Source organism: Urocitellus parryii, chromosome 4 (genome assembly GCF_045843805.1).
Source record: "Urocitellus parryii isolate mUroPar1 chromosome 4, mUroPar1.hap1, whole genome shotgun sequence".
NCBI lineage: Eukaryota > Metazoa > Chordata > Mammalia > Rodentia > Sciuridae > Urocitellus > Urocitellus parryii.
In genome coordinates, this window is record NC_135534.1 from 199,741,579 (window position 1) to 199,756,336 (window position 14,758).

Sequence of the window (14,758 nt, forward strand, 5' to 3'; positions counted from 1 at the left end):
GACAAGAGAGAGAAAGAAAGAGAGAGAGATTAATGGAGAATTATGTTTTACACACACACACACACACACACACACACACACACACATACACTCACTCCATAGAATCTACTTAACTGAAGCTTGAGGATCTTTGCATCAAAAATTTCAAAGCAAAAAATAAAAGCCCTGAAAACTTATTATCCCCATTTTACAGATGGAAAAATGGAAAGGCACTCAAAGCAGTTCTACCCCTCACTTTGTAAAGGTGAGTGATGATGGCTTTGTTTTTTTTAAATTTATATATGACAGCAGAATGCATTACAATTCTTATTACACATATAGAGCACATTTTTTCATATCTCTGGTTGTATACTTAGTATATTCACATCAATTCATGTCTTCATACATATACTTTGGATAGTAATGATCATCACATTCCACCATCATTAATTACCCCATGCCCCCTTCCTTCTCCTCCTACCCCTCTGCCCTATCTAGAGTTCGTCTATTCCTCCCATGCTCCCCCTCCCTACCCCACTATGGTGATGATGGCTTTCCAGATCGATAGAACGAAACACACAAGGGGTTGTCCATCAACTGGGTTCTGCATGCAGAATTTCATTCAGGCAGTTGACTCTGTTCATGGGCAACCTGAAGTTGAGTGGAGCTAAACCCCCACTGTATTTTCCTACTCCTAGAATTTATCTGACTTCCACCAGTGACCCCAAGTTGGAGAATGAAGAGATCCCTAAACACCTATGTTCCTAAGGGTGGAAGGGTGAACTAGACAAGGTACCTGAACTCAAGATGCTCCATTAGGTGGAGGACAAACACTTAGGTAGGGTTATTATAGGACAATGAAGTGCCACACAGTGTGATCGAGCATCGAAACATAGTTCTCTAGTCTGAGCTTTGGACCCTTTGGCATTTCCCCTTTCCCCTTCCTTCCTTGCTCCAGCCTCTAGTAACCACCTTTCTGCTCTCTGTTTCTAAGAGATAACTTTTTAGATTTTGCTAGTGAGTGACTACAGTTTATAATCAACTATTATTATTGTTGTTGTTATTTTGTATTTTCTTATCAATCTGTATTTTTTTTTGCAAGTTCTGGATTTGAGCTTTCTCCATATTGATGCATCTAAGTGACTCCTTTCCCATTTAATCCCCATGAGGTAATTGATAAAGATTGGGTATCACTAATGGTTGGCCATTGTGAAGAGTCAAGGAGTGGATGCACCCTTATGTGTGTCTCCCTGTATACACGTTAATGTTTTCAAAAGTAAACACCCATAAGTGGAATTAATAGGTGTGATGGAACCCCAAATGTGAGCCCCAAATCAATGTTGAAATCCTAATCTCCCCAATATGTAGCTGGTATTTGGAAAGTGGCCCTTTGAGAGATAATTAAGTTAAATGAAGCCCTTATGTTATGGCGAGATTGCAGTAAATCACGGAGTCGATCTTAAAGCAGGAGTCGGAACCATCCACCAGCTGGCAGGAGGCTGCATGCAGGTTTACACCCTTCAACCCCCTCCCAGGGGGTTGAGGTACACCTTTTATAGTCCAAAACCATATTAATCATAAGTGGCTGTTGCCATGATTCAAAATCATAACCAAACGTCATGAAATCTAAAAACATAAGCAGAAGGGGGAGTGGGTCAAAACATCCCTAATTGAGTACAAGTTAAAGAATGGTTACTAATGTCTGGATAATCAATCTCTGACAGGTACATTGTTCAAGAAAAATGAGAACCAAAAAGAGAACAATTTTATATTGTATAAGAATTGCCATTTTGTGTCACCAAACAAGCTATGCTAAGCAACTGTTGATGGGCACAGAGGTGGGGTGTTCCCATGGGAGAAGCATTTCTTACATGATGTGGAGTCTCAGGGTAAAAGGGACTCTGTTTGGTCTTTGCCCATGTACCCTGGCCCATAACACTTAGGGTGGGGGTCCTCATGATAGAATCAGTGCCCTTATAAAAAGAGATCAATGAATGTTCCCTTTCTCTCTCTCTCTCTCTCTCTCTCTCTCTCCCTCCCTCCCCCCTTTCTCCCTCCCTCCCTCTCTCCTTCTCTCTCTCTCTCTCTCTCTCTCTCTCTCTCTCTCTCTCTCTCTCTCTCCCTTCCCTTCCCCTTCCCCCATCTCTCCACTATGTGAAAATACTGCAAAAAGGTATCTGTCTGCAATCCAGAAAGACAGCCCTCACCAGAATCCAACTATGCTGACACATTGGTCTGATCTCAGACATCTCAATCTCCAGAACTGTGAAAAATAAATGTTTGTTGCTTAAGCCACTGGGCCTATGGCAATTTTCTATAGAAACTCAGGCAGGCTAAGAAACTAGGGAATGCACAGTTATAGAAAATGTCCCAATTTACATTCCACAAGCGTGGACCTCACCAACATGTGGTATCAGTATCCTCAAACTTTTTCATCCAAGCTGTGCTTTGTAGAAAGATTTTCATCATCTTCACCAGAAAGGGATGTTTCAAACTTCTAACCTCTATTTTTAAATTAGAGCTTAATAATTATCCATAGTAGTTGGGTTCATCCCAACAAACTCATACATGCATGGAATTCAATTTTAGTTCATGATCCCCCGTTCTCCTCCCACACATCCAACCTTCTGTTAAAGGGAGAGAGAAAAAGCTGGGCGCAGTGGCTTTACATTACACACCTGTAAACCCAGACACTCCTGCAGGCTGAGGCAGGAGGATCACAAGTTCAAGGCCAGCCTCAGCAACTTAGTCAGCCCCTAAGCAATTAAACCAGACCTTGTCTCAAAAAAATAAAAATAAAAAGTTCTGGGGTTGTAGCTTGGTGGTGAAGCACCCAATCCCTAGTACTGAAAAAAGGCGGGGAGGGGAAGAGACTTCACTCAGCTCCGGGCCCTTTGCTACACACCCATTGCCTCTTAGGCAACAGAGATAGGGGAGCCAGAGTGACTTGCTTGAAGTTACAGCAGGAAGTGACGGAAACTGGACTCAAAACCAATCCTAAATGCTGCTAGTCCATGCTCTTCTCACTGTTTTTACACCCAACTAACATTTACCAAGCATTAATTACACACCAGAGCTTGGAAAATCAAAAATGAATTACAGGCCCATTCTTATCACATAGCAATATTCAATAAATGTTTTTCTTAATGATTATTGAAACAAGGAGCTCAAAGCCCCCAGGAGAGCAGACACGTCAAAAACGTTTGGGATTGACTGGTGACATGCTACCATAGATGCGATAGATGCATGTTCCACTGCCACAGGCACAGATGAGGGGGAAGTTTAGATTCTTTTGAGGAGATCAGAGAGGACTTCACCCTGGAGATAGTCTGTGTCAAACACAAAAAGAAGAAATGGGTTTTTAGAGGGAACAAGTACAAAGTCAAGGGAGTGTGAAGCTACATTGCCCTTGGGGGAACTAGGCTGATTTTTGCTTGCCTGGGAGTTGCTTCCTTCCTGTATTGAGCCAAAAGCATCTGACTCAATTCAGTTCAGTTCACTGGAACTTCTATAAATGCCTGTTAGGTACCTGGCCCTGTGTGAGATGCTTTACATGCATTATCTCACTAAATCCTTGCAGCTTTCCCTATTGCCCAGATGAGAAAACCGAGGCTCAGAGAGGTGAAGAGTCAGCACAGTAAAGGAGTTGACCCTCTCTGTTTTTTCCACACCAAACTCTCCCCAAAGGATACCAAGGCTTTCCTTTCCCAGGTCTTACTCCTATGGAAAAATGTCCTCCCAGAAAATGTTAAAGTCCATAATTAGTTGCCCTTTGGATCAGGGGACTTTTCTGCCCATTCCATTTTCTCTTTTCCTCCCCAGGACACTGGAAAGGAAAATGCAGATATAGTCATAAAATTTTTAATCCTTGGCCAGACACTAAATTAAATGTCATCCTGGTTCATTTAACAAATATTTATTGAGCATCTGCTATGTGCCAGGGAATGTTCTCAGTATTGTGGATACAAAAGTGAGTAAGACAGACAGACTCCTGTCTTTGTAAGGACAAACTTGCCATAACTTCTCAGTGTTCAAAATAAAGGTTTTGAGAAGTTATGTGGCTTGTCCAAGGTCTAACGGCAACTTTGTTTCAATTAGGATTGAAACCCAAGTCTACCTGACTTCTGGTGCTTTCTCTTTCCATGATGGCCTCTCATCTCCCTCTTACTTTGCCTCTCCTCAAGTCTCTGTCCAGCAGGATGAGCTCAGAGAATGTCACCTGGGCCAGGGTTGCCCCTGTTGAATTCATCCTCCTGGGCATCACAGATCGCTGGGACCTGCGTGTGACCCTCTTCTTGATCTTCTTGCCCATCTACCTGGTGAGCCTGCTGGGAAACATGGGCCTGGTGCTGCTGATCCATGGGAATGCCCGGCTCCACACCCCTATGTACTTCTTCCTGGCCAACCTCTCCCTTCTGGATGCCTGCTATTCCTCAGCCATTGGCCCCAAGATGTTAGTGGACTTGCTGCTGCCCCGTGCCACCATCCCGTATGCAGCCTGTGCCCTCCAGATGTTTATCTTCGCGGGGCTGGCTGATGCAGAGTGCTGCCTGTTGGCCGCCATGGCCTATGACCGCTATGTGGCCATCGGGAACCCACTTCTCTATTCCACGGTTATGTCCCCACGTCTGTGCTTGGCCTTGCTGGGGGCATCAGGCCTGGGAGGGGCAGTGAGTGCCTTTATCCACACGACTTTCACCTTCCGCCTGAGCTTCTGCGGCTCCCGGGAGGTCAACAGCTTCTTCTGTGACATCCCCCCACTACTGGCCATCTCATGCGATGACACCAGTCTCAACGAAGTCCTCCTCTTCGCCGTCTGTGGCTTCATCCAGACGGCCACGGTGTTGGCCATCGCTGTGTCTTACGGCTTCATCGCGGGGGCTGTGGTCCGCATGCCATCTGCCGAGGGCCGCCGGAGGGCAGCCTCTACCTGTGGCTCCCACCTCACAGCTGTGGCCATGCTATATGGGACCCTCATCTTCATGTACCTGCGTCCCAGCTCCAGCTATGCCCTGGACACCGACAAGATGGCTTCTGTGTTCTACACCCTTGTCATTCCAGCCCTCAACCCCCTCATCTACAGCCTTCGCAACAAGGAGGTCAAGGACACCCTGAGGCGGACCCGGAGTCGATTCTGCTGTCCAGGGAGAGGTACCAGGGACGGGTCCCAGGAGGCTGGTTAAGTCTGACTGTGGAAAGACCAGGACACTCTGCCCCATCACCGCGGGTAAAGAAATCGCTGTTCTGATTTGGATGTCTTCTGTCATTGTTTAAGGGATTATCAAGGGGGAAATGGAAGCAACCAGGAGGGAGACAGGAAGCCATGAGTATTCTATGGCTAGCCCTAGAGCCGGCATCAAGACCAGGTTAATGTTTCTATGGAGCTCCCTGAAGGTCCTCAATGTTCAAAATATAGAAGTTCCCAGATGTTACCGGGTAAAGTCAAATAGCATTATTTGCCACCTAAAGAAGCTGACTGGAGCTGGGGCTGCAGCTCAGGGGTAGAGCACTTGCCTAGTATGTGTGAGTCGCTGGGTTTGATTCTCAGCACTGCATATAAATGAACAAAATAAAGGCCCATCAATGTCTAAAAAAATATTTTTTAGAAAGTTACATTTTTTAAAAAGAAGAAAAAGAAGGAGGAGGAGGAGGAGGAGGAGAAGGAGGAGAAGCTTATCCCCACAAAGGCTAAGGGAGAGCTGTGTGGTCTCCAGTTATTCCTAGATTCTCATGGCCAGTGAGTATGCTCTGAACTCCTTGACCACAGGAAAGCAGCCTCAGAAGCCACTCATGCCAGAGTGAAATGATAAGGCAAACATTCTACCCTTGTGTATTTCACATCTCAGGAAAATGGCTGAGCGGTTGCATGACAAACAGAAGCTCATTCCTAAAAATCCCTGCACTTGGGTTTGGATTTGGCCAAGTTCACACTAGTTCATGCTCATGGTGGAGGTTAGGATCTGTATTATGAGTATGGTTAGATTAGGGTTGGAATTATGGTTAGGATAGCCTTTATGTATGGCTAACAGTTGAAAACTGAGGCTTAGGGTCAGATAGAATTAGGCATTAATCAGGTAATTTATGGATGGATTAAAATTATGTAAATTTTATGGTTCAGATTGGTTTATATTAGTAGCAAATATGGGATAAATTTAGGAGGCAGAGTTTGGATAAACTTAAGACTAGTTAGAAAAGTTGCAAATATCTTGGGGTTAGAACATAAGACTAATTAAATTGGGGCTGTGAGTTACAGTTCAGTTTGTATTAGATGTCAGTTAAGTGGTGTGTGATTAATGATTGTGATAAATTTGAGTCATGGTCTAATTATTTCAGTTAGGCTGGGGTAAGAACTGGAAGAAAGGCCCAAGAATATTTTATGTATTAAACTGGCATGTTTTGGTGACTTAAGACTTAAGGTTATGAAAAATGATTAATGTTTCTTAAAGCCTAAGATATTGGTAATTGGTGGATTTAGTTAAATTTCCTTTGGAATTACAAGCACACTCAGATTAGCATATGGTAAGGTTAATGCTCTGTGCTAAGATCAAGACATCCAGAGCTAAGGTTGTGATGAGGGAAGGGAACACCATCACCCTGACCTCTTGGGCAACAGTAACTGCAGTGCACCAAGTCGTGGTTTAAAAGTACATCCTTCAGAACCACTGTTCTTCGGGCCTTCACACACCCATAGTTCACAATTTTTGTAGACTTCCTTTGTCTTTTTGACTCAGTTTCACATGGGCAAATCCAAGGCACTGCGGCTGCCTGGGAAGCACTTCCATGCAGGAGCAAACAGGAGTTATGGGGCGGGAGCTTCCAAAGAGAGGCGGAACACAGCCAACAAAAAATGTCAACTCCTGCCTTATCACCCTTCCTCTTCCCTGATTATGGATGAGGGGGTTCAGGGTGGCAATGTGTGGGACTCAAGCAATACTTCAATATGACCCCAAAAGGCTCCCAATGGAGTCTCTTCCTTGGGCCCCCGTCTGGGCTAGCCTCATCCCTCCACTTTCCTCTTTAAGGAGAAATCAGCCACCTGGCACTTAGATTGCAGAAAGACTACAGGCTTCAACCTGGCTTCCTGGGAAGGTAATGTTCCTTGTTATTGGAACCAGGGTCCTCTCACTTGGTAACTATGGCCTTCTTGGAGATCCCATGCTAATGGAGAGAAGAATGTAGATGTCTCCTTGAATCTTACAGAACTTCATAGTTTTCCTGAAAGAATGACGACTCATCCCTGTTCGCTCAGAACTATTCCAGTCTTATACTCGAAGTCCCATATCCCAAGATGCCCTCAGTCCTGGGCAAGCCAACACAGTTGGTCACCCTATTTCCTGAAGAAATGGTATCTTGAGAGCAGATACACAATATCCCAAACTCAGCACATTTGGACAAAAGTTTGATAAATAAATTTAAACCCCTTCTCCCAATTACAAGCTTCTATCATCTTTTCCCAACTCCCCAACTCCTCCTGCCTCCTGTCACCATAACAATCCATAAGCCACAACAAAGGCTGGAAGTATTATCAGAAGAGTTGACAATGGCAGGACTGGGAACTTAAGATTTGCCCCCAGTTTCTAATGTATGGATTTTCATCCACTCAAAGATCTCCTTTATGGTCTGTGCTTCTTTCTTGGGTTCTCAGGGCATGGAGCACCCACCACAATGAGGAGAGTTTCCAAAGGGGCCGGTGCCCTACATCTTGGCCTACAGGATGTGTTTAGGTGCTTCCAGAGACAATAACTACATGAATCCTAGAAACCAACCAGAGGAAACAAGTTTCGGGCTATTACACTGGGCCTATTTGATAGATAAGAAAACAAGAAAGGAGAGGGGGGGGTTTGAAGTCAGTAACAGGGCCCCCCTGGAGAACAAAGGAAGAGAAACTGTCAGATTGCCATTTCTAAAGTGAGATACCCAGCAGGGCTCATCCAACTCTGATAACAATATCCCTTTTAACCTCCTTCAACACTATTTACTAGGACAGACAGAAGAACAGTGAGTTTGAAGTGGGGAAAGCTGAGGGTCTTATTTGGAGCACTTACTATACCAGAGGAGTTGGGCTCAGCAACATGAGTGGGAATCGAGAGGAAGGGGCATTATGTTGGGGGCAGGGACAAATGTAAAAGAAAGGCACAGGACTAAAGTAAGGTCAGGTGGGGAGAAGACTCTAAGAAGACCAATTTAACTGGCTTGAGAGTATTGGGAAAGATACAGAGGGAATTTTGAAGACTGTGGATCTGGGATGAGAAGGGCACCTGCAGCTTGGATATGAGGTAGGGGAATTTGGACTTTACTCCACAGACAATAGGGAATCATTGAATTTCATATTTAGAATCTTTCTTTTATGGTGTCATGGAAAGCCATTCCCATCTGGAATGCTACATGTAGACACAATTCCCTCTTAGCACAAACACAATGAGAAAAAACAAACACACCCTCACCCTAGATCCAGGCTCCTATGGGAAACATTCCTGAGCAAAGGGACAGTCTCAGAGGTGTGGCCACCCCCACAGATGCAGATGCAGCTGCACAATTAGACACACTCAAGCTCCTGGATACATATGGTTACACAGGGCCATGCTCTCCCCACACCCAAGCACACACTCTACACACAGCCATGTATATTGCCATAGTCACCAGAGGGACAAACCCTCTCAGACTCCCATACTTCCTATAAGAAGCTGCCAGCCCAGCTAAGGTCACAGGAGGGTTGGCCCCAGAAGCTACTGCTATAAACCCTGGACTCCCCATCATTCTTCTGGGGGTCCAGAGATCTGCCTCATCCTTCTTTCTCACAGGGAGCAGCAGCTTTGCCATACACATACACAGGGCTTCTGAATGTCCCCTGAGTTGGAAGCAGCACCCATCACCTCATCTCCCACCAAATTGGGCCCAGAGAGAAAGGATAACAAGTCCCAGAGCTGAGCTTCTTCCTACTCTAGAGATGAAGGCTGGGGCTAAGGGGGTTGCCTCTGAGGAGAAGTTAAGTTGCCCCCAAGGTCCCCAGACCCATAAGTGCAGCCAATCATTCCCTCCTCAGACTCTCCAGTGGCAAGCTACATCCAGACCCTGCTGCTGCTTCCTCCTGTGATGTGGGAGGGCAGAGGATACACTTGGGGACAAGGGTCAGGCTTCAGAATATGCAGCTGTCCTCCTGTGTGTGACAGTGTGTGTGAGTCCTACGCGTGAGTGTGAGAGCATGTGTTGTTTGTGAGGCTGTGATTGGGCATTGCCGTCACTGCACAATGGTGTCACTGGGAGTGAAAGCAGTGCATATGTGGAAGTGCCCCTCTAGGGTGGCACATCTCTCTGTGATCCATGACGGGCCCAGGTGAGTGTAGCCATATGCGTGAAGGTGCAAGACTGCGGACTCTGAAGCTATGCATGAATGTGTGATCAACAAGGAGATTGGGTGTGAATGGGTGTGCATGAACAGGCACCTGGGAGAGTGTTCACAAAGAGTAAGGTGCCAATGAAAATGTACATGATGGTTCACAGCACATATCATCTGTGTATGGTGATACATGCTGCCACGAACAGGTGTATATAAACAATTGTCGCCCTCTAAGAGCTTATGCAATTGCATTTGACTGTGAGTTTACACGTATGCTGATCTGGGTCTTTAAATCTTGTGGTTCTACTTGCCTGCCTATTTGAAAGTGAATGCATATGTTGGTTCCACATTTCTGGTACGATTGATCATGCCTGTGTATTTGCACGTTTGCACACTTGCTCGGGTGTGTTTGCAACTACATATAAATGTTTCTACAGTCGGCTCAGTATATCTGAATGTTTATTGGGACCAATTTAAACAGGTTGGAATTTCAGTTTCCAAAAGCAGGTTTCTCCTCCATCCTACCCAGTCATCCTTATGTTTTTCACCTCTTGGAAATTTGGAAATGGTTGGGAATTTGTGAAAAGAAGAAGAAAAAGCTTAACAGGGAGACAATGCCAGAATATTCTTCTTAACTGGTAGAGGAAGAAAAGGAGGACCATAAGATAAGGAGGTCTCTATCTGATTGTCTTATTTTTTATAGAGAAAGAGTTAAAATAAGTTAAGAGATCATTCTCCTGCAGAGGTAGTCTCAGCCTAGTCTTCAGCAAACCTGTGTCCCAAATCCTCTCATTTTAAAGCCCCTCTTAAAGGACTTCCCAAAGTGTCTGCAATGAGATTCAGACATGGAAAAAAATAGAAGCATTGGTTCAAGTTGCCTCTGTCCTTAAGAATCAAGCCTCTGTGGATGGGGATGTAGCTCTGAGATAGAGCAAATCACCAAGCATGTATGATGCCCTGGGTTTGATCCTCAGCACTTAAAAAAAAAAAAAAAGAGTTAAGTCTGCACCTCCACAGACATGTCTGTTCCAACAAATTTCTCCCTAAAGCTTGTACCTTGGCACTTGCAAGATGTTCGGTAAGTATTTTAATTTTATGAAAAAAATTTTCCAGGGATATGGGGAATCTTCCAGATTTATTTGCTCATTTTTTTTCCAATGAGAATAACAAAGTCATGAAAGTATTAAAGGGAGTGAACTCCCTACCTGTGTCTGCATGACTCTAGAGACCATTCTTTTAACTCCTATGTCTCATTCCAGTATCATGGCTGGTTTATCAGGATAATGCTTGAATCGTTAACAGCTTCATAGGTATACAATAAACAACTTTAAAAACTTTCATTTCTTTCCTTGATAGTATGATTGGACATTTGTTACTGCATCTGATTTTTTTTCTTTTCCAGTGCTGAGGATGAAACCCTGGGATTCACACATACTAGGCAAGTGCTCTACAACTGAGATATACCCCCAAACCCAGATTTTTTTGTTCTTTTTTTTTTAACAGGTCTGAAAATATCTTCTTTCTTTTCTTATACTTGATTAGTATTTTGGTTTAACATAAAATTCTAAATTCAAAATCTTGTTTCTCCACAATTTTTCAAATATTTTTTAGTTGTAGATGGACATAATACCTTTATTTTATTTTATTTTATTTTTTGTGGTGCTGGACATTGAACCCAGGGCCTTGTGCATGCAAGCACTCTACCAACTGAGCTATATCCCCATCTCTACCTTTATTTTATTTATTTTTACGTGGTACTGAGAATCAAATTCAGTATCTCAAATATACTAGACAAGTGCTCTATCACTGAGCTACAATCACAGCCCCTCTCCATAATTTTAAGATATTATCTAACTGTGTACTACCATCTACAATTGATGAAAAAACTGGTGGCAATCTGATTATCAGAATACCATGGGTGCACTTTACTCTATGCCCTTGGGAAGTATTTGTTATTCTCTTTATCACCAATGTTCTAAAATTCCATTATTTATGTCTAAGAGGTGTGAGCTCATATTCACTTTAATATAACACATGAACCCATAAGATTTGGAGTTTTCCTAAGCTGGGTGTGGTGGCACACACCTGTAATCCCAGAGGTTGGCAAGGTTGATGCAGGAGGATCATGAGTTCAAAGCCAGCCTCAGCGACTTAGGCAAGGCCCTGAGCAACTTAGCAAGAACCTATCTCTAAATAAAATAAAAAGGGCTGGGGACATGACTCTGTGTTTAAGCACCCCTGTCTTCAATCCCTGATACCAAAAAAAAAAAAAAATACACACACACACACACACACACACACACAATTTTTCTAGTATTTCTTTGATATGTTCTTCTCCAGCATCTTGATTCTGGTTTTTTACTGGGGTTTTGTTTGTTCATCTTGCTTTTTACTTTTTCTTTCTTGAAATAAATGCCTATTGGTCAGATATTTCTAAATTAACCCTCTGTTTTATCTTTTGTATTTTGCTTCTTCCCTATTCTATGTCCTTGAACAATATCATTTGTTCTTTTTTTTTTTAATCACAAAATACCAAAGCCAGAAGTGCCCTTGTAGAGTACCTAGTTCAACTGCCTTATTTTCATTACTTTATTTTACAGATTGAGACTCTGAGGCCCAGTAAGAAAGAAGTGTCCAGAAGTGTAATGACTTGCCCACAGTCACATCTGTGTGTAGAACCAGAGCTCCCTGACTCCAAATCCATGACTTTCTCACATCCAGCACGCCTTGAACAATAAAGACCCTCACTTTTTCCCTCAGACATCGTGGACATGGCCCAACCGTAAAAAGGAACCCCTAGGTTCCAGGGGAACATCAAGACCAGCCATGGGCGCTGTCAATGAGTCCTCAGAGGGAGCACCATTCATCCTACAAGGACTGACAACAAGCCCAGGACAGAGGTGGCCTTTCTTTGTGCTGTTCTTGTTCTTGTATGTGGCGGGCATCCTGGGTAATGGGCTCATTGTGGCTGCCATCCGGGCCAGCCCAGCCCTTCATGCACCCATGTACTTCCTGCTGGCCCATCTGTCCTTTGCTGACCTCTGCTTTACCTCTGTCACTGTGCCCAAGATGTTGGCCAACTTGTGGTCCTATGACCACTCCATCTCCTTGGCAGGGTGCCTGACCCAGATGTACTTCTTCTTTGCCCTGGGAGTAACTGACAGCTGCCTCCTAGCCTCTATGGCCTATGACCGCTATGTGGCCATTCGGCACCCCCTCCACTATGCCACAAGGATGTCGCGGGCTGTGTGCATGGCCCTGGTGGGGACAGCTTGGCTGGTGTCCCATATCCACTCCCTCCTGCATATCCTGCTCATGGCCCGCCTGTCCTTCTGTGCCTCCCACCAAGTCCCCCACTTCTTCTGTGACCACCAGCCTCTCTTAAGGCTCTCCTGCTCAGATACCCGCCACATCCAACTGCTCATCTTCACCGAAGGTGCCGCGGTGGTGGTCACTCCCTTCCTGCTCATTCTTGCCTCCTATGGGGCCATCGCAGCTGCTGTGCTCCGGCTGCCCTCCGCCTCTGGGAGGATCCGGGCTGTGTCCACTTGTGGCTCCCACCTGGCTGTGGTGGGCCTCTTCTATGGGACAGTCATCGCAGTCTACTTCCGGCCCACATCCCGATATAAGGCAGAGCGGGGCCGTGTGGCCACTGTCATGTACACCATAGTCACCCCCATGCTGAACCCTGTCATCTACAGTCTCCGGAATCGCGATGTGCAGGGCGCACTCCGAGCCCTTTTCACTGGGCAAAGGATCTCTGCTGGTGTCTCCTGAAGGTCGGACCACACCAAGAATAGATTTCATCAGCCACAGCGACAACTCATAAACGTAATCCTCTGTTCTCTGCTAACCTTCAAAAATCGTAACAATGGTCATCATTTTCTGAACACCTACATGAAGCAGATCCTTGCCTAATCTCACTTTATTACCATGGCAACAGGGAAACAGATATCATCACAAAGTGTTACAGAAGGAAACTGGCGCTCAAAGACAGGAAGTGACTTTCCCAAGTTTACCCAATTCTCAGGGGACAAAATCTGGACACTTTCTGATACATAATGACCTCTTCTAAGAGTCACTCCCAGGCATTTGGACATCTTCTAAAGACTTAGTGTGATCTAGGAAAATACTCAATCCCTGGGACTTGTTCTGTGGGTTAGGGGGACTGGAACTTTATTTTCAATCATATCATTGTGTGTTCTAAAATAAATTGACTTCACAACCATCTGAGACATGAATAAAATTTCCCGTACCCATGTTTGACCCCTCCATACACACAGTCTGGCCCATAGGAGGGGCACTCTGCACATCTGAGTTGAACTACTGTATTTTTACGACAACAAACATTTAGAAGCAATCTGTTTTCCTTATCTTTTTCTCTTCATTGCTATAATGTTGCCTGCTCAGATACACCTGGAAATGCTGTGGACATGATATGGACAAGCACAGTAATAAAATAAAACAAAATAAAAGCAAAGCTGAGAAGAAAGGAAGGTGCAGATGGAAGAGTTACTCATCATATATGTCAGCACTTCATTTATGTTTACCCACAAAGAGCTTACATACTGTTTTTAAAAAAATAAAACATTCCAGTAATTTTAGTCAAGTCAACAATGCAAAAATTTCAATATATAAAATAGAAATTTAATCCTATTAATGATAAAATTCCTTTTGTAGTACAGTTTTATTTTTTTAATCACTATTATTTGTTGTAATCAGTAATACATGACAGCAGAATACTCTTCGATTCATTGTATACAAATGGAGCCCCAAAAGATAAAATGGCCTGGAGACAAATGGCCTAGATAGGTCCTTCTGTCCCTAGAAAGACCACTAAAGAGTCTAGGCCGCTAAAGAATTTTCCCCTAGATCTTTTTTGCATGAAATATAGAGACTAATTTTTTTTTTTTTTTTTTTTGTACTGGGGATTGAACCCAGGGGCACTTATCCACTGAGCCATATCCCCAGCCCATTCATTTTTATATTTTATTTAAAGACAGGGTTTTGCTTAAGAACTGGCTAAATTGCTAAGGCTGGCTTTGGACTTGGAATCCTTCTTCAGGCTCCTGAGCTGCTGGGATTATAAACTAGTGCCAGGGCACCTGTCGAAAAGACTAGCTTTTTAAGAAAAACAAATGTATACAAATGACTGAGTCCCTTCCAAACACACTCCTTGGAAAAGCTTATACTCATTCCAGAGAGGCTAGTTCCATTCAAGGGATTTTGCAGTACCCCCCTCCCACTGCCCCACTTTAGAAAAACCTTTGAGCCACACCAAGAAATCGCCTCTGCCTCTTCTCACTCGACACGTTCCCTGAGCTTGTCCTCAAATGACTTCTGACCATTTCAGAATTAATCCAGCCCTCTCTCCTGGCATTGATATGTTCAGTCCTTTATTTTATTCAAAACAATGTATAGCAGTGTGAATCACTGCATCCC

At 44.1% G+C, this 14,758-nt stretch overlaps 2 protein-coding genes across 2 annotated transcripts; both read left to right on the forward strand.

Moving 5' to 3' along the window:
• Nucleotides 1–4,178: 4,178 nt before the first annotated feature.
• On the forward strand, nucleotides 4,179–5,162 carry Or5c1 (olfactory receptor family 5 subfamily C member 1). The gene has a single exon (XM_026386561.2). It carries the CDS (start codon nucleotides 4,179–4,181, stop codon nucleotides 5,160–5,162), a length of 984 nt encoding a protein of 327 aa, XP_026242346.2.
• A 6,980-nt stretch (nucleotides 5,163–12,142) lies between these two features.
• Or1k1 (olfactory receptor family 1 subfamily K member 1) lies at nucleotides 12,143–13,093 on the forward strand. Its single transcript, XM_026386584.2, has one exon. The coding sequence runs from the start codon at nucleotides 12,143–12,145 to the stop codon at nucleotides 13,091–13,093; it is 951 nt and encodes a 316-aa protein (XP_026242369.2).
• Nucleotides 13,094–14,758: the final 1,665 nt, after the last annotated feature.